This window comes from Primulina eburnea, chromosome 1, assembly GCF_022965805.1.
Source record: "Primulina eburnea isolate SZY01 chromosome 1, ASM2296580v1, whole genome shotgun sequence".
NCBI classification, from domain to species: Eukaryota; Viridiplantae; Streptophyta; class Magnoliopsida; order Lamiales; family Gesneriaceae; genus Primulina; species Primulina eburnea.
In genome coordinates, this window is record NC_133101.1 from 60,820,481 (window position 1) to 60,845,593 (window position 25,113).

Consider the following 25,113-nt stretch of genomic DNA (forward strand, 5'->3'; position numbering starts at 1 on the left):
AACACCAAAACTACAAAATTCTTTAATGTTGATAAAGACTGGTCAATTACGCATGGATGAATAAATCAAGTTATAGTGAAGAGAGTTCCATAAGCATTAACCAAATCAATTGTAAAATTACAATGTATAAAGTAAAAGTGTGCATAAATGTAAGTAATACAACTGCGCATTCCAATTGTGGATTAGCCAAGCGAAAAACAGAGGGCATAAAATCGAAGAACAATGCCTATAAAAGATTTACATTGCAATAGTCAAACTGTCTCATTCCGGAGGAATTTTCTCTGTATAAGGAAGCCATTTCATGTATATCTTTTTTTGTAATTTTTTTAAACAGAACTTGCAGCGGCTATCCATAGATATACACTGGATAAACTTTCGGACTAGGCAGAATATCACATGTGAGTTTCTGTTTACCTTTTGTATCAGATGAGGTATCGAGCCCCTACCCAGGGAAAATAATAAATAAAAGAACCAATTTACAAAGATAGTAGTTGGTAGAAATTATGAAGTGGGAGCAGGATTTGAGGGTGGAGCCCGGAGAGCTTGCTGTAGTAAGCGTGCAGCGAATCGTTGAGTGATTCCACCAACCAAACGCCCTCCCAATCTCCGTGCTCCTGGTTCTTGCAGAACCTGGTTCGGTAAAAAAGCTTCTTGGGTCAGCTCATACATGCGTATACTTGCTTTTCGAAAGCAAAACAACAAAACACTATTTTCATCGACTATGGATTGAAATGGGGCTAACTCATAATATGATACACTACGGATCACAGTCCACCTTTTTCCTTTCACATCAATCAGTTCTGCATAAACAATTATTCAGATGACAAAGAATCCGAAACATCCAATATTATATTTTCACCTCCAATCTTAATTTAAACCAGAGTTCAAGAATCATTGACATATTTCTGGGGGAATTGAAATCTAACCAAGTGTAAGATACTGTCAAATCTCAATGAGTTCATACTACTTATATATGGACTGAAACATAGAAGTTGGGTTCCACTTCAGGGGACAACCCCTATGGATATACACACAAAACTTGAATCCAATGAGGGGATTTATTTTGTAAGTATTGACAACGCGTTAGGCTGGTTAGGAAGTCGAGTTGATTGACAATAACTAGACCAGATATCTCTGTCCTAGGGATCGTGATTATTTTTATTAGTTCCAAAATTCCCATGGTGATGGTCATTAGTCAGCTGTTCTTCCTTGGGATTGTTGTTCATACTTCATACACAGAGACATTGTCAAATATGTCAATCCTGTTTATGCCAAGTGAGAATATCATAGAGATCTATTATAGGTTACTGATTTTGTCATTTGATTACACAAAAAATAAGGACAAAATATAGGTCTTGAACCAATTTAAAGTCTACATAGAACGTAGCAGGACATATCAGTTGTGAGCTAATTACGGCATAGAGAATGGTGGGGGAACTAATATCTAAACATTCCCATCCCCTGGGGTTCATTTGCAATGTTAATGCACCTAATTATGTTGTTTTGAATTCAAAGCATAATTCACATATCATGGCATATAAAATTCCCATTTCGCAATGATGATTTGACCTTTTGGGAAAATCTGCTGATTACTTGGCTAATTTCTTTAGAGGGTATGGATTAGTTCCAGAAATCGTTATATTTGTGACAAGTTAATAATATAACACATACAAGCTCAAAGTTTTATAGTTTTTGATTATTCAAGTTATTCAGAGGCCCAGAGCATAACTATTTGAATTACCTCTCACGGCGGATTAACAATACATGAATGTTATTCCCGAACACTGTGATTTTAGATGTAATGTTACCCAGACTTCAGGGAGGTATTGCAGTTTGCGTGAAGTAAAAACTTAAAGAACGCGATAATTCAAACCTGGAGTATGGGCAGCAAAATACTGGGATCAAAATTATTTGAGGATTGTAGAAGCGCCCATATTCTGAATACCTGTGCCCTAAGCTCCAGCATACTTTCCTGTTCAGCAATGTTGATTGCAAATGGACTGGTTGCATTAGCATTATAGATAAGAGACCGTACAAGATCAGGCATAGAGTTGTATGATTCAAGCACAGAACCCAGGACAATAGCTTCAGTAGCGCGAGCAGCTTCTTTAATTACCAAAACCCTCAGCTCTTCACCATCAGCACCCAACAATAGTTTGAGAACAGGTTGCAAAGCATCTTTGGCAGAGAAATCTCGGTCTTTCTTCCCTTGGACTAGCAAGTTTTCGAGTCTATTCCACCTGGGCAAACAATGAAAGTAAGCTTCTAATTCTGCCAATGACTCGGGAGAATATCATATAAACTACACCAGAACTGAACAATTTAGACTATACATGCCTGAATCTCCCATCCTTGAAAAGCAACTCAATAAGTGCATCTCTCAGATATGGATTCGGATCTGTAAGAAGCCTTTTAGCAAAATATGGATATGACGCAGCCAGCACCTTGAAATTAGGGTCAGCATACAGAGCTAAACCTTCTAGAACAGTGAGAGACCTCAAAATCAAGGCATAATAAGCTGGCACTGCAAAAATAAATCGAGTAGAAATAGAATTCAGAAATGGAGATGAAAGTATAATAGCTGTAGATAATATTTGAATTATGTGAATAAACAACCTAGCACCAGAACTCCTTAGCTAACATAAATTGCTACATATTTCTAATTTACAACAACCGGTGAAATATGGGCTGATTTCAATACAGCATTTAGAACAATTACCACCTGCTACAGATTATATATGTACTACAGACAAGTGGCAAGAATAACGCCGTATAAATATGGGTGAATCTGGCCTCCTTTACTATGATAGGAAGTGGCTAGATCTTTGCTACTCTGGACTTCATACTTTTTACTTCGAGTCAAGGATTTATCAGAAGATTATGCTTCAGGCTATCAAATGAATGCATACACATAAACACAAGCCACATTTAAGCATACAAAAGAATTAAGCCAAATACTAAACCTTCATTCAACTCATCATCTCAGAATTATGAATTTGAGATGCAACTATATTCAGACATCAAATTGTCATTTGAGTTCTATCAGGAGTTTAAATGTAGTACATTGGACAGTTAATTTCAGTGGCAACAGGGATTTTTCTTGCTGCAATGATGAACAATGCTTTTTCTTCAAGCCAGTTTTGACTAATATTAATCCATATTTAATATATAAACCAAACCAGCACTCACTTTCAGGAAACCACATTCTCAGGTATTGTTCATCAGCCAGGAAACAGTTGCTGAAGACAGCTTTCTACATCATTATGGCCCAAATACTCTCCTCTAGTTTCCTATACTCAAGCCCATCTGGCAATCAACTTTTCAACAATGATATAGCCTAAATATTTCTTCCTCTAAATGAAGTAGGAGTAACAATGTTCTCACATAGACTTGACCTATCAAATGCAGTCAATATAGATGATTTCAAGAAAAGTAAATCCTTACCGTTGAACGGATATTGATACAAGACAGCACCCAAACCATCCACAATTGTTTTGAAGTTGAGCTCACTCACAGTTGAATTTAGAGCATCATCAAAGAAGTTTCTTAGCGCTGGTACAATAGGAGATACATCTACATCAGGGGACAAGAAGTCTAAGACATAATAATCACGTGCCATAGCTTCATAGTCTCGATTAACCAAGTGCACAACATGACCAATTATCGCAGATCTTGCTTGTTCAGGAGTCTCACTCATCATTCCAAAATCAAGAAAAGCAAGCTTCCCGTCAGGTGTTGCTAAGAGGTTCCCTGGATGAGGATCAGCATGAAAATAGCCATACTCAAGCAGCTGCCTAAGACTGCATTGAATCCCGGTGTTTACCAGATCCAGAACTTTGAGCCCCTGCCTCTCAATTGCATCTTGCTCATTTAGTTTGACCCCTTCAACCCACTCCATAGTTAGCACCTTTCCACTCGTGTAGTCCCAGAAAATATCTGGAACAAGAACATCTTCTTTGTCGGCATACAACTTTTTAAATCTCCTTGCATTTTGACCCTCCTGCATAGACCTGTCAAAATTAACATTCAAACCTACTAGCTTTCTAGATCATACAACTAAATGAAGGGCATAGGGTGTATCCTAATAGACACCATGTGCAATATTACTACAAATTTGGATGAGCTTCAAGGAAATAGAAGTAATCTGAAAAACTAACCTGCACATAATTGAGTTCTTGGTAAACCCTTCTAGCGAATTCGTCTATAAGAGCGACAACATCACTTGAAATTATATCAATGTATTTATTTATAAGAAATCCTAAGCCTCGTATCAGATAAAAATCTAGCCCTATCGCTGCTTCAATACCAGGTCTTTGCACCTTCACAGCAACAATCTGCCCTGAAAACTTCAGTCGTGCCTTGTAAACTTGGCCTAGACTGGCAGCAGCAATTGGAGATGCAGATATTGATGAGTAAATAGAATCAAGTGGACATCCCAACTCTTTCTCAATACATGAAAATGCTTCTTCATCTGGAAATGTCGGTAATGCATCCTACTCCAACAACAAAAAGAAAATCACCACGACATTTAATCAACTTAGCAACAATATCAGGTAACGCCTAAGTTATATCGTCCTGATTCTAATACTTCCCTAGTGTCAACAACAGAAGAAAAAAATACTAAGTTAATAAGACTGCAATTCGAAATGTGATGGCTCAAAGTTGCATCATTGATGCTTGAAGAAATAGACAGATTTTGGTTCAAAGCTGAAGACTTGCAAGATTTAAAAGCAAAAAAAAAAAAAAAACTGTTCGTGAAAGCTAATTTTGCATTGATTTACTTTAATGTTTTCCCCCTTAAAACCCACTTGATGATCTTGAACTTAAATATCATCATTTCAAGGATTTTGTCTGACATTAAATAAAGTGGAGTGAATAATTGTATAGAAAAATATAATTCGACTAGAATTTATATGCTTATAAGACATTATAATGAATCTCTTTCGACATGAAGCAAGTTCACTTGTACCTTTGTCCTGTGGAGAAAACAGCAGACCTCATAAAACATTTCTTAACACAGAGGATCGATTAAATGAATAAGTAAGTATACACGCTTTTGCAATAAAAAGTTACAATCATTGTGCCAAAAGCAGATGTGAAACTTTCTATGAACATTTCATACTAAAGTAATAAAAAATTGATGGCATCTTTCATCTCACTAATGAAAGACAATCCTGATCAATGCATCATCACACAAAATACATTTCCCCGTCATACCAGTGGTATGTTTTAATCTGATTTGTCAATACTCATATAAAAAAATCGATAAACCAGGATTAATTGTAAAAGAAACACACGGTACCTGCAACTGAGAAAGCTCCTCGATATATATTGGTGGGCACAAATCTGGCCTCGTGGACAAGCCCTGTCCAATTTTGACAAAAGTAGGTCCCAATCTGGTGAAAGTCTTTCTGAGCTCAGCAGCCCGCAATCTCTGGTTCCTATCAAGCAGGCCGTTGACTCGGTCCAGCCACAGATTTAGAGCAAATGTACCCACTCCTGCGAAAATCTCCACCGCCCTGCCCACCACCTTGACTGGTCGGGAGCCATACATACGGGTCAAATCTTCTGGGCTGTAGATAGAAGCATTAACGGCACGGGCCATCGCCCTGGCTTCTGCTTGCATATCGTCAGCTCGGTCTCTGGAAAGAGCTGCGGACGTGGAGGAGTCATCTCTCACACGCAGGACAACAGAACCGGCATTCTCCCCACCTCCAGTCCCGCCTCCACCTCCGCCTCTGAGGGCAGGCACGGGTCTCGACTTCTCCACCAGCGCCGCTCTGGGCGGCCTATCTTTCCACGTTGGTGTCCTACGATTCAGGCTGGTGGCACCGACACAGCAAGGCACAGTGATTAAGGTGGAATTCATGGGCTCACGAGCGTCGGGAATTCCAGCTAACTTCTATAATTCTAGTCTTCAAAGGAATATAATAATCACAAAAACTACACGAAAAACATATCACGAAAACTTATTACTTTTATGTTGAAATATTTGTTTTCATTATAATTATAAATGTAATTATAGGGGGGTATTAACCCGTACTACTCGTTGAATAATTGGCAGGTTGATTGATGATTACCTTACAATAAATCTGGATCACAAGTAATCTTGTTGTAATATTTGCAAAAGATTACACTTCGCTAGGATAATATGGGAAACCCAGTTTCAAGTGTTTGGGGACAAACTACATTCATCAATTCGAATTGTTGGTGGGCGTCACACAGAACTATGGGTAATTACTTTTAACATTGAGCAAGCTTCCCACATCTTTATCACAAGGTCAGAATAGAATTTCAGTTATGTAAGTCCATCGTTGCAGATATCAGAAATTTCTTGGACTCTCGAAGTAACATTATCCTTATTCATATTAGACAATCGATAAATGTAGTTGTCCATTCGATTTCTGCTTTTTCTATTTCCTTCTCGTCTCACTTCGTTTGGAAAAATTAGCTCATGTTCAAAAAACATAATAATGATAATCTCATAATTCCGCACAAACGAATTTCAATATATAAAGCATAATGAAACATGTAATAAATTTCTATATATAATATGCTCTCTAATCTTCATTTTTTGAATCACGATTCCTCCTAATTCATCTGGTTCAGGTTCCCTCATCGATAACATTTTGAGATACACTGTCACATTCGTGGCAAGCTCCATGAGAGATTGTTCTAGGATCTTTAATCTAACCCGTATCCCCAAGACAATTTCAAGGGAATTCATATTGTTTTGCACGTTTTCTGTTTGGTAAACTGACCAAAAATACAAAGAAATGTTTGGAGATAAAGAAACAGCGGATACCTGAATAATCAGGAAGCGCAAAACCCACCGTTGCTTGTAAATATAATGCAACGGCGAACACGCTCACGAACAAAGCAAAGCTCAACCAATCTCTCTTCTTCTTCCTCGATTCCGAAGAATTTTGAACGCCGGGAACAAATATAAGGCGGAGCAAGGCAAGAGAAACATCGATAGGCGAAGCAACGTAAAGGAAATGAGGAGAGGAAAGAAAAACGATGGAGATGGAAATAAGGAGGAGCGAAAAGTGGATGGCAAGGAAAGAAAGCCCGTGCGCGGGTAAGCTTAGCTCAATTGGTCAGCAACAATAAATTTTGGAGCAATGATGAAAGATCGAGACTCGCAAGCGTCAGTATGAGAGTTAAATTCTCTCCAAAGAAGAGGAATTTTTTGTGCGCGACGTAGCATAAAATCTAACTGTTACTGGTTGACTGAGTGATCGTAAGTTACCTCCATTCACATTCCTGTCGAGTCAAAACTGAGGATTGACTAATGTCAAGAATTTCACTTTTTGGAGAAGTATAGAAAGCTTCAAAAAAACCTCCCGCCACTGGTACCTTTTTCGCGCCATTGTCTGCAGAATAAATACATAATTTCCGATTCTTTTTCCCTAATTTATTAGTCCCCATCGCTGAAAATATTCGGATCCGAGTGCAAGCTCATTCGACGATGTCAACTGTCGCCAGTCGCCGCTCATTGCCGGCGGAAGATCATTTGCCTGAGAAAGGACGAGGGGCCACGCCACGAAAACGCCGATCGAGATCCGATCCAGACAGCGTAACACCATCTAGAAGGAAGATTCCTAAGTCGCATGGCTTATGCGACGCGTGCAACAGCCCTGACAGTCCTCTGAGAGAGAATGTGAGCTCGATCGGCTTACTTTATGTTCATGATGTTCATTCTTTTAATTATAGTTGCTTTAGTTTTGGATTTTTCAATTTGATACGTTTGTTTGATTTACATTCTGGCTCATTTTAGCTTCGAAATCGCAGTTACCAAGATTGCCCGTGAGAAAGAGATTATTTGATAATGTTGTTGAAAGGCCGGTCTGGAATCCAGCAGGCAAGTAAAGTTGTTCAGAAAAAAAATCTGCCATATAGAATATAGTTGATATGTCATCTGCTTAATTAATTTGGTGTTACTTAATTTTTTTTAATGATGGTTGATATATTAGTAGATGTGGAGCAAGTGAGAGTGGTAAACGAGGCGCTGCACGTATCTACCGCTCCAAAGATTGCCGTGTGCCGTGAAAACGAGCAAAGCATGATTTTAGATTTTTGCAAGAAATGTGTAAAGCAGGAGAAGGCTGGGAGTATGTATATTTCTGGATGCCCTGGAACTGGAAAGTCTTTATCCGTAGAGATTGTTAAAGAGACCCTTGTTAATTGGGCAAATGAGGTACCCATTTGGAGCACTTGTTAAATTGTTTGTAGTTAAGACTTCAGTCCACGTGATGAATAAGTGTTAGATAATAATTACCTTACGGACTTTATGTTTTTCACTTTGTTATCAATGTGTTGACTGGCACCCCACTAGAACCTAACAATTACTAGAAAAATTTTACGCAAGAACTGAATGTGTTGCTTTTTTATAAAGCTTTAGAACTATCATTGGAGTATTGTGGCTGCAAATTAGAACGATAGATTATGGGAGTGATATATTTCTCAAATCTGTGCCTAAAATCGTCTGGTTTTAAATATAAATTGAAACTTTCAGTTGGTCTAATTCCATCTTACATAGTTTTTAAGCTGCTGTTCTTTTTTCTTAAAATGATTATATTCAAGATTTGATACATTCGAAAATGGGATTTTTTTCTCCAGCCAGTTGTTCTTTCAATTTTTTATGTAAGAAATAAACTGGAAATAAACTTCATGGATGTTCCATATGTCTGACGCTGTGTTTTACATGTTGGTTGTTAAATGGTCATTAATGTACTATCCTAAAGCGTTCTCTTTTCCTTTCACCCTTTCTGTATATCTGAGGAAAATTCCTTTGTTTCTTCCTCAAATCAGGAACAAATACAGCCTCCAGATATTTTGTCAATGAATTGCATGTTTCATGCACAGACAACTGAAATTTTCAGCAAGGTACACCAATTTTTGAGATTATTTTATTTCTAGCTGATTAGACTAAATTTTCTAACATTCTTTATTGCCCTACAGGTTCTCAGAAAACATTGCCCACAGAAGGAGACAAATTTTTCTAAGTTACCTCAACAGCTTCTTCATGACTTGTATTCTCAAAAGTTGGCACTGGATGTGAAGATGATGTAAGAATCAGATATTAGCATTCTCATGTCTAAGTTTTATGAGTTCTCATGTTTATCCAGAACATTGCTTGGTTGCCTGTAAATGTTTAGTGTCCAAGAGTGGTGAAGGATTTCTAATTCTGGGTATTCTCTAAGCATTAATTTATCATTGTTTTTTCCTAATTAACAATCATGGTCGACAGATTAGTGATTGTTGATGAATTGGATTATTTGATTACCCAAGACAGAACTATGCTTCAAGATCTTTTCATGCTAACAACATTGCCATTTTCCAGATGTATTTTGCTAGGTACGTGTGGGAAACTCAAAACAACTAATATGTTAAAATCTTCGTTTTTTAACTGCTTTGCCTTTTGTCTACAGGCATCGCGAATGCTATTGACTTAGCAAACAGGTTTATGCCAAAACTTCAATGTTTGAACTGTGAGAGTTTGTCTTTTTATCTGGTTATTTTCCAAAAGCTTAAAATTCATTCACTATGCTTGAGGTTGCTCCAGAAAATAGAAGAGTAGATACTTTGCTTGATTATGTCACCAATTTTTTATCTATAGGCTGTAAACACCCATTTTTTTATTTCCAAATTACTATTGATGAAATATTTTACTATTTGCATTTGATAGCTATATTGGTACTAATGGCTATAATTGTTCCTTCAATTCCCCTGACTTGGGTTTTTCGTTGATTAATGGGTTCACGGATTAAAGTTTCTTGCAAGTTGCTCCATCTTGCTTCCTCACTTTCAAGCTTAAGCCTCTATTAAAATTTGGTTACCTATGTCGTTGTCAGAAGACAGAAGTTACTAAGTCCAACCGTCTAATGGCTCAACATAGTCGTCCTTTCTCTTTTATCTGAGTAGATGTTAGAAATTTGACATAATTCAGTCAGCTTGTCTCCTGGTGGAAACATATTGACTCCTGAATCTTCTTCCTCTCTGCTAGGCAAACCTGCGGTAATAACATTCCGATCCTATTACAAGGATCAGATCATTAAGATTCTTAAAGACAGACTGAGGGTAAGCCTTTTTAACTTATTACACACCCAGAGAGAGTTTATCATTTGGTCGAATCTTTATATTAGAATTTAATCCTGCCGCTTGACTCCACATTAGATCACGTATAGAAGATGTAGTCATGTGTTGTTTAGTGGATGAAGGCATATTTTGCAACATAAGACCACCAAAACACTGAAGTTGACTGAAGGACTTTCTGCACTTCCTATTTGGAAAATGCTATCTTAATTACGAAACAATTTCAGTTAGCTTATATCGAAGAGAAAGCAAAACATATGGAAATAAATATCATTTTGCCAATTATGGATGTGTTTATATTTGAGATCATTCTAATCTGGCTGCAATTTCAACAGGCACTTCCTTATACCGTTTTCCAGCCACAAGCCATTGAACTCTGTGCTGGGGTGTGTTTCATCTTTAAGCCCTTTGGATAATAAAGAGTGTCGTACAGGCTATTTGCAATTCTAAGCACGTCGCTATTATTTGTCTTCATTATTTAAAACTTCCTGGAATTGAAGATTCACATGTGTCCCTTAAGGGTCAAGAGATTGCTAAATTTCCATTGCTTGTGTTGCTGCAGAGAGTTGCTGCGGCATCTGGAGATATGAGGAAGGCTCTTTCTATTTGCAGGTTGGCATCTGATTCCTACATTCACCAATTTTTAACCCCTTAATTTTTTCTTTATTTAATTCTCAGTACCATGTAGTAACACAAATCTGCAAGAGTATAAAATACTGCATTGGAGAAGATGGATTATTTTGAAGTTGGTAACGCCTATGTCATTCATGAATTACGGTCTTATTTTCATGTTTCTATTACAGGAGTGCTATTGGAATGCTAGAAGATGAGATAAGAGAATCTATCCATAGCGAGAATTTGTCATCAACTGGAAAGAATGGCAATCAACAGAAATCTGCTGATTTTGATTGGTTGACTAGTCAAGTAAATAATCTGGTAAACATCTTATAGCAAATGAATATTTTAAGTTTCCTTTTGTTGTAGTTGCAATACCCAATACAACCATCATGAAGATAATTTCTCGATATTTTTTCCTTTATATTATGTTCCAATGTTGAGTCTTCCATAACCAGAACAAGTCGATTTCTGGAATCACTTTCTTGTATTTGTACAAAGGAAAGTCATTTTCCTGTGAAAGACATGCTTTCATATCTATGACGATGGCTTCTTGTTGATATCCTGCCTCGTGGAAAGTTATCTCAAATTACGAAGTTAATAGATTATATCACTTAGGTACCATCATGAAATCAACTATACAGCCTTATCCAAATATTAGGTGTTGGTAGGTATAACCTTATAACCAACCTTATATTATTGCAGCACTTATAGCTTGCCCATTCTTTAACTGAGAAGGGCGAGTAGAGTAACCATGTGCTTCTTTCGAAGTCCACACAAATACAATATTTAGTGTTGCATATTAGTTGATTTCCTGTGCTTGTCTGCTTGTGCAAATATTTCAAGAGGATAATTATATAAGTCAATGGTGCTTGTGGTTAAGTAACTTCAATACGGAGCATTGGTATGGGTTTGAATAAACTTTTGGAGTGAAATGAGAAATCAGTCTATATCCTCCATTATATATTTAAGAAACCAGTGTTACTAAGCTCTTGGGAAATTTGTACACTCATCAGCACTCCACTGCCAAGGAATCCCCTCCACCAGCTCCATTCAGTATTCTTGTACCCTGCATGGTGCCCCGCTAGCTTTTAATAAAAATTTATTTGCTGTCCTCACTTTTAACCACAGCCTACAGGCAATCCACTTTCTCTTATGGTTTTGATCTTGTTATAGGTGAGGATAGATCATGTTGCTGCATCATTATCAAAAACATTTAAATCACCTGCAGTAGACACTATTCGATCTCTACCACAACATCAACAGGTAAGCTTCACTGAGATGACATCACTCAATAAAAATATCTTTTAGCTGTAAAATTATCATATGCCTAGATATGAAATATATGAAGCAGCCAGTGAATTTTTCGTTGCCTATTTTATGTTTTCTACTGAATGTTGAATGACTACTTCTGCAGATCATACTTTGCTCCGCTGTGAAACTTTTCCGAGCAGGGAAGAAGGATACAACTGTTGGCGAGGTGTGGTTTCTAAAATTAGGACAGTATAAGAAATTTCTATGGCATCAGTTAATGAAAGTCTCTATAACTATGCTGCAGCTGAACAAATTTTACAGGGATGTGTGCAAAACAACCTCAATCCCACCGGTGAGCATTATGGAACTTTCAAGTATGTGTAGAGTGTTGGGTGATCAGGTAAAACTACTCGTACAAGATGAGAATATCTATAAACATATATAATGGAACATCCACATTATTGTATTCTGTAGAAATTGGAAGACTGCATGAGCTTATGAGCACGAACCTATTTTCAGGGAATCATCGAACTAGGACAATCGCGAGAAGAAAACAAAAGACGAGTAGCATTAAAAGTAGATTCAGCAGACATTGCTTTTGCTTTGCGGGTTAGTTGTTCCTGATGTCTTTGACTTGAAAGGATATTGCTATGGATAAGCTGTTATTTCAAGACACGCGCTAATTGTTAATGACATATCAAAATCCATTAATTTCATTTTGTAGCTTGAACTTAAAGCTTCAGTGTTTTTATTTTTTACTTTTTAAAAACAAGACGGATCAGTATTTTTACCGTAATGAAACATTTTTTTCAGTTTATTTTCTATCTAGATTCTATTGTACTTGACATATATTTAAAACCAAAGGAATTTGAAATGCATACAAAATCCTTCAAGCGAAACAGTTGCTTTTCATGACTTTCACGTGCCTTTGTTGAGGACAGTAACATCTTTGTTGTAATTGTACTAATTATGGAACAGGGAATTCGCTTCTTTCGCAATTGTCTGCAGTAAACTTTCAAGAAGCATGATTCTTTGGAGGTTATTGGGTGGCTCATTCTTTGCCTGAAGATCAAATATGAAGAGATAAAGTTAGTAAACTGAATTATCTACTTCTATATATTTATTTATGTAACATTTCTCAGGTTGGTCGCATTTAAACTTTTGCATAGCCTTAAATATGTTGGAAAATTGTTGAGAACTAATAGTACCGGAGAAAATTTCATTTGAAATAATAATGCAGCTTACTCATTGCCAATAGGCTTAAGAGTCCTTGCTTTTGGTGTTGTATTCTGCCTTTTCTTAAAAAAATTACATTTGTTTTTGTCGATAGTTTTTCATACCTTGGTTTTTATTTACCCTATTTCGTGCATTTTCACCTTTACTAGCTATAATATAATTTAGCTCATTCTTTCATGTGAACAGGTGTTCCAAGGACTAAGATCCAACTCCCACCGAGCTCAATATCTCATGAATTCAATAGTCCGGCATCTATTTTCGAACTGTATAAGAAAATGAAGGGAAGCATTTTGCGCCAATCAAATCTTCAGAAATTGTTGTAGGCTGCGGCATTTGCTGTGTTTTTATCAAAGATTTTCCAGATTTAAGAATATAGGATAACAAAATCCAAAATTCTGAGAACATCAGATGGAAAGTATAATGTAACTTGTTTCATTGAAGAAGCATAATATATAGTGTAAGGTAATAGTGATGTTTTCATTTTCGCAGTGGAAATTTGGCTAAATACAGTGTGTACACCCTTCTACAGATACGGCTTTAATCATTTGATTTGTGTAAAAAGCATCATTGCTATTAGGTAGAATTAAAATTAAATAAATATTTTTATTTATTTTTATATATTATATAATATTATAATTATATAAATGAGTTCGAAATAATTATATAAATAATTTTTATAAATCTCTATAAAATTATTAATATCACTCGATTAACTTTAAAAATTGATATTTGACTTGACTCACAAAATCAAGAGTTCAATTATCATATTATAATATATAAAATTAGGTAAAAATAAATAAATCGTGCAAGCACTACAGGCGCATTAACAGATAAAAAATATAAACTCAAACAACAATTTTGAAATTATAAAATTTATTATGATAAGATTAATTTTGTCATTACAATCTAATATATAAATTTAATCACTTTTATTAAAATCATACCAAACATTAAATATAATATCCTACATTTTATTTATCATTAACTTATCCTTATATTATATATCACATGTTTATCCTATCATTTATACCAAACTATGCCTAGGAGTATTATTTTTTATCATGAATATCGGTAGGGTTGATCCGTCTCATAGATATAGATTTGTGATATCGTATCATAAGAGACCTACTTTTTATTTATTGAATAAAAAATCTTTCATACCTTTTTTTTCTTTCAAATCGAATGAAATTTTCCTTCGATTACAGAGGGAATTGTCTTGCCTCCATTTTATGTTAAATTGACTTTATTTTCATAATATATATTGAAATGAAGAATGTAATTTCTTTTTCAGAATTTGCTAATTCATTACTGATATTATTATCAGTCGACAACTTTTTGCGTCGACGACTTTTGGGTTCCTTCGTCAGTTGGTTTTTCTTCGGGAAAAAGATAAGAAAATGGATTATAAATAAAATAGAAAATATTTATATATAAACATCCAAACAACCCCTCCATTTTCTCACAATTTGTTGGCACACAGTCAAGTGGGATTGCGTGAAATCTCATTTGTCGTTTGGGTTTACGGTATTCTCTTCTTTATATAAAGGGGTATACAATAATCAGACCCCTTTCATTTCTAGGGCGGAAATTTCTTGAATTCGCGGCTTACTTGGAACGCGATTATAGACATGGAGGCTTCTTCTGTGGTGATCAAGGTGTTTTTCGAATGATCTATTGGCTTTTAGTGTAATTTTGTGTGTTTTTTTCCCTGAGATGTGATATGTATGGGTGCGTTGACTGTGTCGGCGAGGTATTAGCGGATTGTTCTTTATCGTGTTTTCTTTTTCCCCGATATGTTATGCGTTTATTGGAATGGGTTTTCCTTTTTCCTTATCGATTCTTCTTGGATGTTAGAATCCGCGGCTGATTTTAATACTTCGTCATGTCTTGAAAATCACAACCCTGTGGTTGCTTAGCCATCGTTCTTCGTTCATCTCTCTTACTTTTTTTACTGAGGATGGTTTTCAGTTCATACTCTCTTGTTCTTTGATTTCTGATACTGTCGAAATTTTCACTCTAGTTTGTGCCTTTGTAAGGCTTAGATAAATTTTTCCCGAAAATGTTTTCCCTTTAGTTTGACCCTTTTAACGTACGAGCATACCCGTTGACAGAGTTTCTAGATTTGGAACTTTGCCTGTGATTGTTTGATTTCAGTACCTATTTAATGTGGACTCAATTTACTCTGAGTGTCCCTCTTTGGTTTGGTATGGATGTGGCCATTCTCAAATTTGATTGTTAGTAGTTCTTTTTTTCGGGAATTCATGATCATCAATTGTTTTATGATGCGTTGTCACTAGTGAAGCATTCTAGATTTGAATAATTTAATATTATTTATTTCAGTTCCTGAATAAGCAGTTAAGCACTGATGATTGTAAAGGTGATGTCAGCTGCTTTGCCTACTATCTAATACCTTTGATGTTAACTTACTATTCACTTTGCCAGAAGTCATTTGGTTTTCAACTTATGTTTGATGTTTATTTCGATGTCTACAAATTTTACATTTCTAGTTGTATTTACACCTTGTATTGTCTAATTTTTCCTGATCGCCATTCTTAACAATTTTTATAGGTCAAATATGGTGATATTCTCAGACGTTTCAATGTCAAGGTTGTTGATGGGGAACTGGATCTTAGTATGGGTGGACTGACTGAGAAGATCTTTTCCCTCTTTAACTTTGCTCCTGACACTGAAATCATGCTTACTTATGTTGATGAAGATGGAGATTTGGTGGCTCTTGTTGATGATGCTGATCTCTGTGATGTGGTGAAGCAGTCCCTGAATCCATTGAGAATTACTGTTAAAATAAATGCTGAAAAGAATGGTACCCCGTTTTCTCTGTCAACTGGAACTTCTACTCCCTTGAGGTCCCCTCGAGTGAAACAATCATTTCAAAATCCTATTGCCGGAGTGTCTGAAATTCTGAAAACTGTCCCGGAGCCCTTACATGAGACACTTGTGAATCTCTCAACTGATTTGGTATCAAAAGTGTCGTCTACTGCTCCAGGTATATCTCCAGGTGCTACAGAGCTTATTAATTACTTCTCCAAAGTGGGCTTGTCGTACTTAGACCAGCTTGCAGAATTCCAAACTAGAGTGCAGCCTAGCGCACAGAGTGATGTCCCTGAAAATAGTCCCACTATACCTGAATCTAAAGACTCAGATTCCTCTCGGGTTGATCCTAAAATGATTGTGGTCCCATCAGTCGGGAAATCTAAAAAACAATCCTTCAAGAGTGACGAGATTCCACCAAAGCTTCATCTCGAAGCAACTGCGAAGAATGACGAGGTTAAAGCTCAAAGTTCAATTGGAGGAACCATGTATGCATCATCTTCTAAGGCGCCTGGCACTAATGCTGTGGCTGGGCCACTCAACTCAAAGAGTACTGACATTGGGCAGTTTGAAAGTTCAGCACCTGAAAATCCTAATCCAAGGGTTGTACATCTTAGTGTCGGTAAGAAAGAGAAGGCCAAGATGACAAATGACTGTAATCTTGATGAGAAGTCGCATTTAACCTTTTCTCATCAGCCACCTGTTGCAAACACTGGGACTGTTGGTGTTTCTGATCCTTTGAAGGGAAACTCTCTAAATGGAAGAACCGGATGTGTATTCCCTATTGGTTTTGAGAATCCTCTGGATTCACTTCTGTCCCCTACTCCTGGAAGTTCTAATAAATTTCCAGTCTCAAGTTTCACTTACGAGTGCCCATTTTCCGGAATACCAGTGGAAAATGTCTCAGCTGCTCCACCACAACCTGTTCCTCTGGCAGTCGCATTTAACAGGAGTAGAATTCAAAATGATGGTTGTGGGACTATCTTCCATCGGGGTGTTCGTTGTGATGGTTGTGGAGTGCATCCTATAACTGGTCCGAGGTTCAAGTCTAAAATGTAAGAACTAATATGGCGACTAATTTGTCTTTTACTAATATATCTCTTAGACAGGTTCTCCAGATGGTAATCACTAAACTTGTATTCTGCAGAAAGGTGGACTATGATTTGTGCAGTATCTGCTTTGAAGCAATGGGAAATGACAATGACTATTTCAGATTAGATTACCCAGCAATTAATAGACACTGGTTGTCCTTCAAGGGATTTCATGATCATGTATGTTTATTCTGCAATGATTGTCCCTTCATTTTTTTTAGCTAATTTGTTCTTTCCGTCCTTGTTCCGAGCTGTGTTTCCTTAAAAGTACCTTTTGTGTTGTACCAAATTAGCATGCCAGGGGACGGTGTACGGCTTCACCACAAATCAAAAGGGGTCATAAAGTTAAACCAGGTGGATCCAAGCTAGACAGTCGCTTCATCCAGGATGTCAATATACCAGATGGTACTGCTATAGCGCCTACAATTCCATTTACAAAGATTTGGAGAATGAGGAACAATGGCACACTTGCATGGCCCCAGAAAACACAACTTGTTTGGATAGGTGGAGATAAATTGAGCAATTTATTGTCAGTTGAACTTGAGGTGAGTTATCTTTGTTTTGGTTTCATAGAATTTCTAAGGCTCTGGGTCTTCTTTTTGGGTTTGTCGTACTTATATTCCCAGGAGTTGTTTCTCAACATTCTCTTGTTGGATCACTGGCTAATTTTAAGTGTCCATTCGAAGGGTGAATGAATGCATTGGAATGGACGGTACAGACTGTGTACTGTTTACCGTTTTAATTATTATTATTTATTATGGCTGTTATTTATTCTTTTTCTTTTTGGTCTGGGAACGATGATGTAACTATTATATCAATGCATGTCTACTTTAATCTTTAAAGATCTTTTGATTTTCAAAATTAAATTCTTACCCATGTATGGTTTTGTATCATGACAGATTCCTGCAACTGGTTTAGCTGTTGACCACGAACTTGATGTTGCTATGGATTTTATTTCTCCTGATCTTCCAGGCCGTTATATCTCTTACTGGAGAATGGCTTCACCTTCTGGCCAAAAGTTTGGGCAACGTGTTTGGGTTCTTATCCAGGTTGGTCACTGGTGAAAGCCCAGTTTAGTTTCTGAAGTTGTGTCATGACTCATGTTTTCTTACCAGGATAGTGAGTTTGGTTCTTTTATGCATGAATATAGGTTGATGCTACTTTAAAAGAGACGCCACGTGTTGGTGTTCAGGGTTTGAACCTAAATTTACCCCCTGTGAACAGTGTCTTGAATGGTCCTGAAATTATTAATATGGACTTGACTAACCTGGTGGAAGATAGCCGCCAGGAGCCTGATAACTTCAACAAGATGGTGGAAATAGTTGATCCAGTATTTCGTATGCCACTGCCAAACAATGAACAGGAGATGAAGTTTCCCATCACTGATAGCTTACTTGTAGGAAATGGTGCGTCAAGCTCTGCTTTTCCTACCTCAACTTCTGAAACATATCCTATCATCGATCTGTCTGAGATAGCATCACCAGCATTCTCTACTCCTACACCATGTGTCATTTATTCTTCGGCACCATCTGGTGGGAACACAGTGGCATATACAGAAGAGCTTCCGGGAAAGGAAGAAGTAGAGAATAAACTTCTGAGGGAACTTGAGGAGATGGGCTTCAAACAGGTTGATTTAAACAAGGAGATCCTGAGAATTAATGAGTATGATCTGGAGCAAGCTGTGGATGATCTCTGTGAAGTTGCTGGGTGGGATCCTATGCTGGACGAACTCCAGGAGATGGTGAGTTACACTAAATATACTCCCCCCGCTGCTTGTTAATTTTATTAGGTTTCATTTATAAATTTTTTTTAACATAGAGTTTTGATTCAGGGTTTTTATGATATGGAAATGAACAAGAAACTGTTGAAGAAGAATAACGGAAGCATCAAACGTGTGGTTATGGATCTCATCGCTGGAGAAGAGCAGCAGTAAATACATTTGGTATATTATTATCTACGTGGCCTGTTTGGTGCATGAATATATATATTATATATATGAATAAATTCCAAGAACTTCTGGAACCTGACATGCTGTTCTTGGTCTTTTGGAGTTTCAACTTGTTTATTTCGCTGTTAATATAACTGGTTTTGATAATTATGCTCTCTATCTGCGCCACCTATATTTTAAGCCCCTGTTGGTAGAAAAATAATTAAATAATGCCATTGGAACTATCCCTTATTTAAATATAATACATTCCCATTGTTTGAGCAATTTTTAAAATTCAATGATCATAAAGTTAGATTACTTTTCTAATGTTAGACTGTTTTTGGAATCAAGATGAGATATTTCAAATTGAACAAATGCTCAAGGAGCGAGTGATTGATAATTAGAGACAAATTTATGGCCCAAGGTTGCGCGATTAAGAAAAACTAAAAATAGTAACAACTAAATTGCTAAAATTGTTGATCTCTAAAAAAATCATTTCAAATTTCAGTTTAGGGTTCTGAATAGATCGATTTAAGAACAAAATTATTCCCATTCACGATCAACAACAGGTGATTCAACCAAAGAGTGACCGAGTGAAGGCAACTCAAACAATGATAACCTCAGAACAAAATACCATGATCATACACATGCTCTTATAATATCAATCGGCATGTTTGTCATGTTGGCTTCACACGACACTCAACTTTGTATATGCTAAGACCAATCTTGACATTTCTTTGATTACTTCGAAGCACGTACCATGTTGAAAGACTGGTACTTTGTCCAGCCAAAGATCCTTCTACGTCGGCTGGGACTTAACAGAGTAGTAGAATAAGCCATAAGCTCAAGATTATGTTTTCATCTGAGACAAGAAAGCACCACGCACGTTTTTGGCATGATTAATGGCTACAGACGTCAATTTGTCAGACTGATCACCAGAAATCTTTGCAAGAACACATCCCATCCTTGAAGTGGTGGAACCGGTTTCTATCCCTGATCACAATCTCTCTCCCAAAAATCTTTGATATAATCTTTGTCGCATTGTGACAGTCGCCACATATTCTGAGATTTTTCGATATTCTGATTGTAGTTCCAGGAGAAGTCTTGATAAGGCCATATGCAATGGCCAGCTTCTCACTGTGATGATACAAAGAAGCTTCCTTGTCTTCTTCTGCTGCGTCCAGTCTCCCCTCCACTATATCAGGTACATATCCAGCTGTCTTGATCTTCTCAATCATGTCCTCTACTGATCTGTAGATCTCCTTTGATTGTGGGTGTACATTATCTTCAGCCAAAAACTCATGAATGACACCATCTAACTCGATAAAGCTACAACCAGGATTCTTTTTAATTCCTTGCACTTTCATCTCATTTCTAATCCTCTTCGCATCATCAAACCTACCGACAGATGCATATAGATTAGAAAGTAGTATGTAATCCCCGCTATGTGCAGGCTCTAAACTGATTACATGTTTAAATGCTTCTTCTCCTATTTCAATGTGCTTATGAACTTTACACGATGAAAGCAAAGTTCTCCAAACCAAAGCATTGGGTTTAATGTGCATGTTCTTTATGAAGTCATATGCATCCTCAATCAGCCCGGCTCGGCTCAGAATATCAACTAAGCAACCATAATGCTCGATTCTTGGTTTAATGCTGAAATTTCTACTCATGCTGACAAAGTAATCCCAACCCTCGTCGACCAAGCCTGCGTGACTACAAGCACAAAGAACAGCAACGAAAGTTACTTCATCTGGTTTGACCTTTTCTTGAAGCATCAAATGGTAAAACTCGAGAGCTGTGTTGCCTCGTCCTGAGTTAGCAAGACCTTGAATTAGTGCTGTCCATGACCACACATTTTTAAAAGGCATATCTTTAAATACTTCAATAGCACTATCCACACACCCACACTTTGCATAAAAATCAAGAAGCGTTGTTCCAAGGTTGATGGAGAGCTTCAAATTCTTTTTCTTTATATATGAATGAGCCCGTTTTCCAGTTTCTAGAGCTCCTAGTGCTGCACAAGACGAAAGGACACTAACCATTGTCACCTCGTTTGGTTCTACATTTGCATTTTGCATATCGAGAAAAAGAGCAAGAGCCTCCTTGAAACGACTGGAATGAGTGTATCCATTAATCATGGCACTCCAAGCAACGACATCGTGTGTATGAATTTGATCGAACAAACCTCTCGCGGCATCCAACCTACCACATTTTGCATACATATCAATGAGAGATGTAACCAAACCAGCATCCTTCATCAGTCCATTCGCCAATGCATACTCATAAATCCATTCCCCTAATTCCAAATCCCCAAGCCTCCCACAAGCCATCAAAATGTTAATCAAAGTCGCTTGATTAAATCCAACACCCATTCCTAACATCTCCCCGAATAACTCCGTCACTCCTTTCCAATACCCATGATTTACATATCCCGAAATCATCGAGTTCCAAGAAATAGCACTTCTCTCACTCATTCCATCAAATAGTTGGCGAGCCAACTCAATTCGACCACAAGTGGCATATAAACGAACCAAAGCATTTTCAACAAACCCTCTACATCCAAACCCGTCAACGACTTTTAGTATTTGGGCATGAACTTGCTCTCCTTCCCTTAAAGCCCCAACCTGTGAACATGCCTTCAAGATGCTGGTAAAGGTGAATTCATCTGGGTGCACAAAGTTTTCAACCATTTTCCCGAATAAAAGAAAAGATTTTTCCGGGTTTTGCACTTTGTTAAATCCCCTAATCATTATGTTGTAGGCCGATGAGTCGGGATTTTCAAGGTAAGCGAAAATGGAGAAGGCATAGTCGATTGCAGGGACGGGAAGGAGGAGTGCAGCCGACTCTAGCATGGACTCAGCTACCGCCGGGTGGTGGAGGAGGCGGGTTTTTATCAGGTGGGCATGAATTTGTCTGAGGTCTCTACCGGTCTTGCATTGATGAAGAATCAAGATCTTTGGATTTTTGGGGAATTGAATGAGTGGAGTAGGCAAAGTTGAGAGACCAAAGCTCATACTTGTATAAGGAATTTTGCATATTTCCTGAACACCTTCTCGCGTTAAAGGAAAAAAATCGACAAATTTGATTTTAACACACAAAATCTAGGATAATACTCATTTTCGTCCTTTTCGTTAACCGCTTTTCCTATTTCAGTCCCTCATGATTTTTGACTGCTTAAATAATCCTTCATGTTTTCAAAATATTCCCGAATTGGTCTCTATCGTTATCCTGACGTGAATGTTAACGTTGACTTGTGAAAAACTGTAGAAATTAGCGACGGTTTGTCAAAAGCCGTCGCTATTATTTCCATAAAATAAATTTTAAGTTTTTTAAAAAAAAATATTAAAAATAATTTTCTATTTTATGGAAATAATAAATCGTCGCTAATTAGCGACGACTTTTGAACAACCGTCGCTAATTAGCGACGGTTTAATATTTCCATAAAATAAAAAAATTAATTTTAATAATTTTTTTTAAAAAAACTTAGAATCGGACTATGCTAACAATATTAATGATCTTAACTAACACTTAAAAATTTACAAAAAATTAAAGCGAAAAAGTTTACCCTAAGTCGAAACTAAAATCGTGTAAGAGAAAAAAATTTTAAGTGTTGTGAAGTGGTGTGTATGAAAATGGAAAGAGAGTATATTTATAAACAGTTTGCTTTATGCTTTTGGTAAAATAGCAACGGTGATTGCAAAACCGTCTATACATCAAGGTTAATAATATTACCGTCGCTAAAATCCGTCGCAAACTGTCTATAAAAATACTCTATTTCCATTTCATCCACACCCCTTCACAACACTTAAAATTTTTCTCTCTTACGCGATTTTAGTTTCGATTTAGGGTAAACTTTTTCGCTTTAATTTTTTGTAAATTTTTAAGTGTTAGTTAAGATCATTAATATTGTTAGCGTAGTCTGATTCTAAGTTTTTTTTAAAAATTATTTAAAATAATTTTTTTTATTTTATGAAAATATTAAACCGTCGCTAATTAGCGACGAAGTTTTGAAAATCCGTCGCTAATTAGCTACGGTTTAATAAAAACCGTCGCTAATGTCAAGTCAACGTCAACCTTCACGTCAGGATAACGGGAGGGACCAATTCGGGAATATTTTGAAAACATGAAGGATTATTTAAGCAGTCAAAAATCATGAGGGACTGAAATGGGAAAAGCGGTTAACGAAAAGGACGAAAATGAGTATTATCCCCACAAAATCTTATTAAGAATTGGTGAAGAAAAATCGGTAAATTTCAAAAAAAAATGTCTCTGTCAATGTACCTAGCCACGATCATGATAATGTTATACATTTAGTTTTAACTCTCTACAAACCAAAATTTACATTTTTATCTTTTATTATTTAAATAAATATATTATTTTATCCACAAAAATTATATGTGTCTTCTCCACTTAAAATATAATTTTAAAGAAAATATTGTTTCTCAATTATAAATACTTATTTTGACATATAAAGTATCTATTATGGACTTTCAGATACTTGATTTCGCTCTTTGAATACTCCAAATATATAAGAAAAAACTACATTTTCGAGCATTCACCTTAAATTTAGTCATTGTTGGTCTTGTCATGAAAAATACATTAGGATGACTTATTCATGTCATTTTATTTTTATTTTTTTTTTGATAAGCATTTTATTTTATTTTTAATAAAACATAGATCATCATTCATAATGAAATAAGGTTAAGTATTTATTTTGACTTACAAAATACATATTTTTGGAGTTTCAAATATTTGATTTGACTCTTTGAATACTCCAAATGTGTAAGAAAACACGAGATCTTCGAACTATCAAAATAAATTCAATAAGTTGGTATTTTCATTGAAAGTGCATTAAGATGACTTATTTATGTGATCTAATTTTTGAAAAAAACACGGTTTCACACTCACTGTTGAATTAGAAAAATTAATTATTTTGATCGATAAAATATCTATTTTGGGATCCCAAATATTTGATTTTGTTATTTTAATACTTCAAATGTGTAAGGAAATACTTAAATTACAAGTAATATTAAGTGACTTTTGATGGTGTCATTTGTGAAGTTAAAATGTGATACTTAAATTGGAACAAATACTACCTAATTAGAGTCTATAAACACATGATTTTACCTCTTAAATACTCATATTCAATTATTTGATGATATCAAAATATAATTTGAAGTTAGTATTAAGTGGCACCGATGATGTTATTCGTGAAGTAAAAATGTGATACCTAAATTAATACAAATAATGCATCCTTTGAGTCCACAAATACTTCATTTTAACTTTTAAATACTCAAATTCGATTGAGTATGTCAAAATATATAGTTTGAAGATAATATTGAGTGTTCTTTGATTATGAGATTTGTGAATAAAAAATGTATTACCTAAATTGGTACAAATATTACATAATTTGATTTCACATATACTTGATTTTACCCTTTTTAAGACTCGATTTTAATTATTTTGGGATATAAAAAAAATATGGTTTCAAGTAATATTGAGTGACTTTTGATGTGTCATCTGTGAAGTTAAAATGTGATACCTAAATTAATACAAAAAGTATCTAATTCGAGTTTACCAATACTTAATTTTACTCCCTAAATAAGAAGTACTTAATTTGAGTTTGCAAATAATTGATTTCGTAAATGAGATACCCACAATATGTATTAAAATACTGGATTCGAATAAGCAATTTAAGTTCACCAAGTGTTGGTATTTAATGGAAGATACATTTGGATAACATATTCATCTCATTTAAATTTTTTTTTAAATCTCAACGGAGTATGAAAATTTAAAGTTATTAGGTTTCCTTGAAAAGTACCTAATTTAAGTTTGCAAATACTTGATTTTGTAAATAAGATACTCACAATATGTATTAAAATACTGGATATTCGAATAGGTAACGTAAGTTCATCACGTATTGATATTTTCATGGAATAACTATTTGGATGACATATTCATCTCATTTAATATTTTTTTTGTTAAAAAAATTACAACTAAGCATGAAAATTTTAAAGTACTTATTTTTGTTTGAGAAGTATCTAATTTGAGATTGCAAAT

General features: G+C 35.9%; 4 protein-coding genes across 11 annotated transcripts; 2 read left to right on the top strand and 2 right to left on the bottom strand.

Moving 5' to 3' along the window:
• Positions 1-223: 223 nt before the first annotated feature.
• Positions 224-6,189, bottom strand: LOC140836793 (protein ACTIVITY OF BC1 COMPLEX KINASE 3, chloroplastic-like). 2 transcript variants are annotated; one of them, XM_073202591.1, is made up of 6 exons: positions 5,303-5,987; positions 4,158-4,493; positions 3,445-4,000; positions 2,338-2,524; positions 1,874-2,240; positions 224-630 (listed from the first exon to the last, which is right to left on the bottom strand). In XM_073202591.1, the coding sequence occupies exons 1-6, from the start codon at positions 5,867-5,869 to the stop codon at positions 502-504; spliced, it is 2,142 nt and encodes a 713-aa protein (XP_073058692.1). In that variant the 5' UTR covers positions 5,870-5,987; the 3' UTR covers positions 224-501. The 2 variants fall into 2 exon arrangements, with proteins under 2 accessions (XP_073058692.1, XP_073058700.1); XM_073202599.1 differs by lacking the exon at positions 224-630 and adding an exon at positions 637-800 and having other exon boundaries at positions 5,303-6,189.
• A 1,122-nt stretch (positions 6,190-7,311) lies between these two features.
• LOC140836803 (cell division control protein 6 homolog B-like) lies at positions 7,312-13,758 on the top strand. 7 transcript variants are annotated; one of them, XM_073202621.1, is made up of 17 exons: positions 7,312-7,663; positions 7,795-7,864; positions 7,980-8,200; positions 8,815-8,889; positions 8,965-9,071; positions 9,254-9,360; positions 9,435-9,494; positions 10,010-10,083; positions 10,434-10,484; positions 10,661-10,710; positions 10,902-11,034; positions 11,890-11,979; positions 12,131-12,193; positions 12,272-12,341; positions 12,442-12,576; positions 12,946-13,059; positions 13,390-13,758. In XM_073202621.1, the coding sequence occupies exons 1-16, from the start codon at positions 7,472-7,474 to the stop codon at positions 12,993-12,995; spliced, it is 1,548 nt and encodes a 515-aa protein (XP_073058722.1). In that variant the 5' UTR covers positions 7,312-7,471; the 3' UTR covers positions 12,996-13,059; positions 13,390-13,758. The 7 variants fall into 7 exon arrangements, with proteins under 7 accessions (XP_073058722.1, XP_073058737.1, XP_073058730.1 ...); XM_073202636.1 differs by having other exon boundaries at positions 7,313-7,663; positions 12,272-12,367; positions 12,487-12,576; XM_073202629.1 differs by having other exon boundaries at positions 7,313-7,663; positions 12,272-12,367; positions 12,487-12,576; positions 12,946-13,055.
• Positions 13,759-14,650: 892 nt separating this feature from the next.
• Positions 14,651-19,218, top strand: LOC140836835 (protein JOKA2-like). Its single transcript, XM_073202677.1, has 7 exons — positions 14,651-14,858; positions 15,772-17,087; positions 17,180-17,303; positions 17,417-17,668; positions 18,023-18,172; positions 18,274-18,864; positions 18,955-19,218. The coding sequence occupies exons 1-7, from the start codon at positions 14,832-14,834 to the stop codon at positions 19,054-19,056; spliced, it is 2,562 nt and encodes an 853-aa protein (XP_073058778.1). The 5' UTR covers positions 14,651-14,831; the 3' UTR covers positions 19,057-19,218.
• A 342-nt stretch (positions 19,219-19,560) lies between these two features.
• On the bottom strand, positions 19,561-22,146 carry LOC140836841 (pentatricopeptide repeat-containing protein At5g66520-like). Its single transcript, XM_073202690.1, has one exon. The coding sequence runs from the start codon at positions 22,065-22,067 to the stop codon at positions 19,983-19,985; it is 2,085 nt and encodes a 694-aa protein (XP_073058791.1). The 5' UTR covers positions 22,068-22,146; the 3' UTR covers positions 19,561-19,982.
• Between the last annotated feature and the right edge of the window lie 2,967 nt (positions 22,147-25,113).

Excerpts from the sequence above, each read along its gene's own strand:
- LOC140836793 (XM_073202591.1), bottom strand. The coding sequence starts at position 5,869 with ATGAATTCCACCTTAATCACTGTGCCTTGCTGTGTCGGTGCCACCAGC. Across the intron at positions 4,494-5,302 it reads AGGAGCTTTCTCAGTTGCAG|GATGCATTACCGACATTTCC; the intron begins GTACCGTGTGTT and ends TTGTTGGAGTAG. Across the intron at positions 4,001-4,157 it reads AAGAACTCAATTATGTGCAG|GAGGGTCAAAATGCAAGGAG; the intron begins GTTAGTTTTTCA and ends AGGTCTATGCAG.
- LOC140836803 (XM_073202621.1), top strand. The coding sequence starts at position 7,472 with ATGTCAACTGTCGCCAGTCGCCGCTCATTGCCGGCGGAAGATCATTTG. Across the intron at positions 7,664-7,794 it reads ACAGTCCTCTGAGAGAGAAT|TTACCAAGATTGCCCGTGAG; the intron begins GTGAGCTCGATC and ends TCGAAATCGCAG. Across the intron at positions 9,072-9,253 it reads GCACTGGATGTGAAGATGAT|ATTAGTGATTGTTGATGAAT; the intron begins GTAAGAATCAGA and ends CATGGTCGACAG.
- LOC140836835 (XM_073202677.1), top strand. The coding sequence starts at position 14,832 with ATGGAGGCTTCTTCTGTGGTGATCAAG. Across the intron at positions 17,669-18,022 it reads TATTGTCAGTTGAACTTGAG|ATTCCTGCAACTGGTTTAGC; the intron begins GTGAGTTATCTT and ends GTATCATGACAG. Across the intron at positions 18,173-18,273 it reads GTGTTTGGGTTCTTATCCAG|GTTGATGCTACTTTAAAAGA; the intron begins GTTGGTCACTGG and ends GCATGAATATAG.
- LOC140836841 (XM_073202690.1), bottom strand. The coding sequence starts at position 22,067 with ATGAGCTTTGGTCTCTCAACTTTGCCTACTCCACTCATTCAATTCCCC.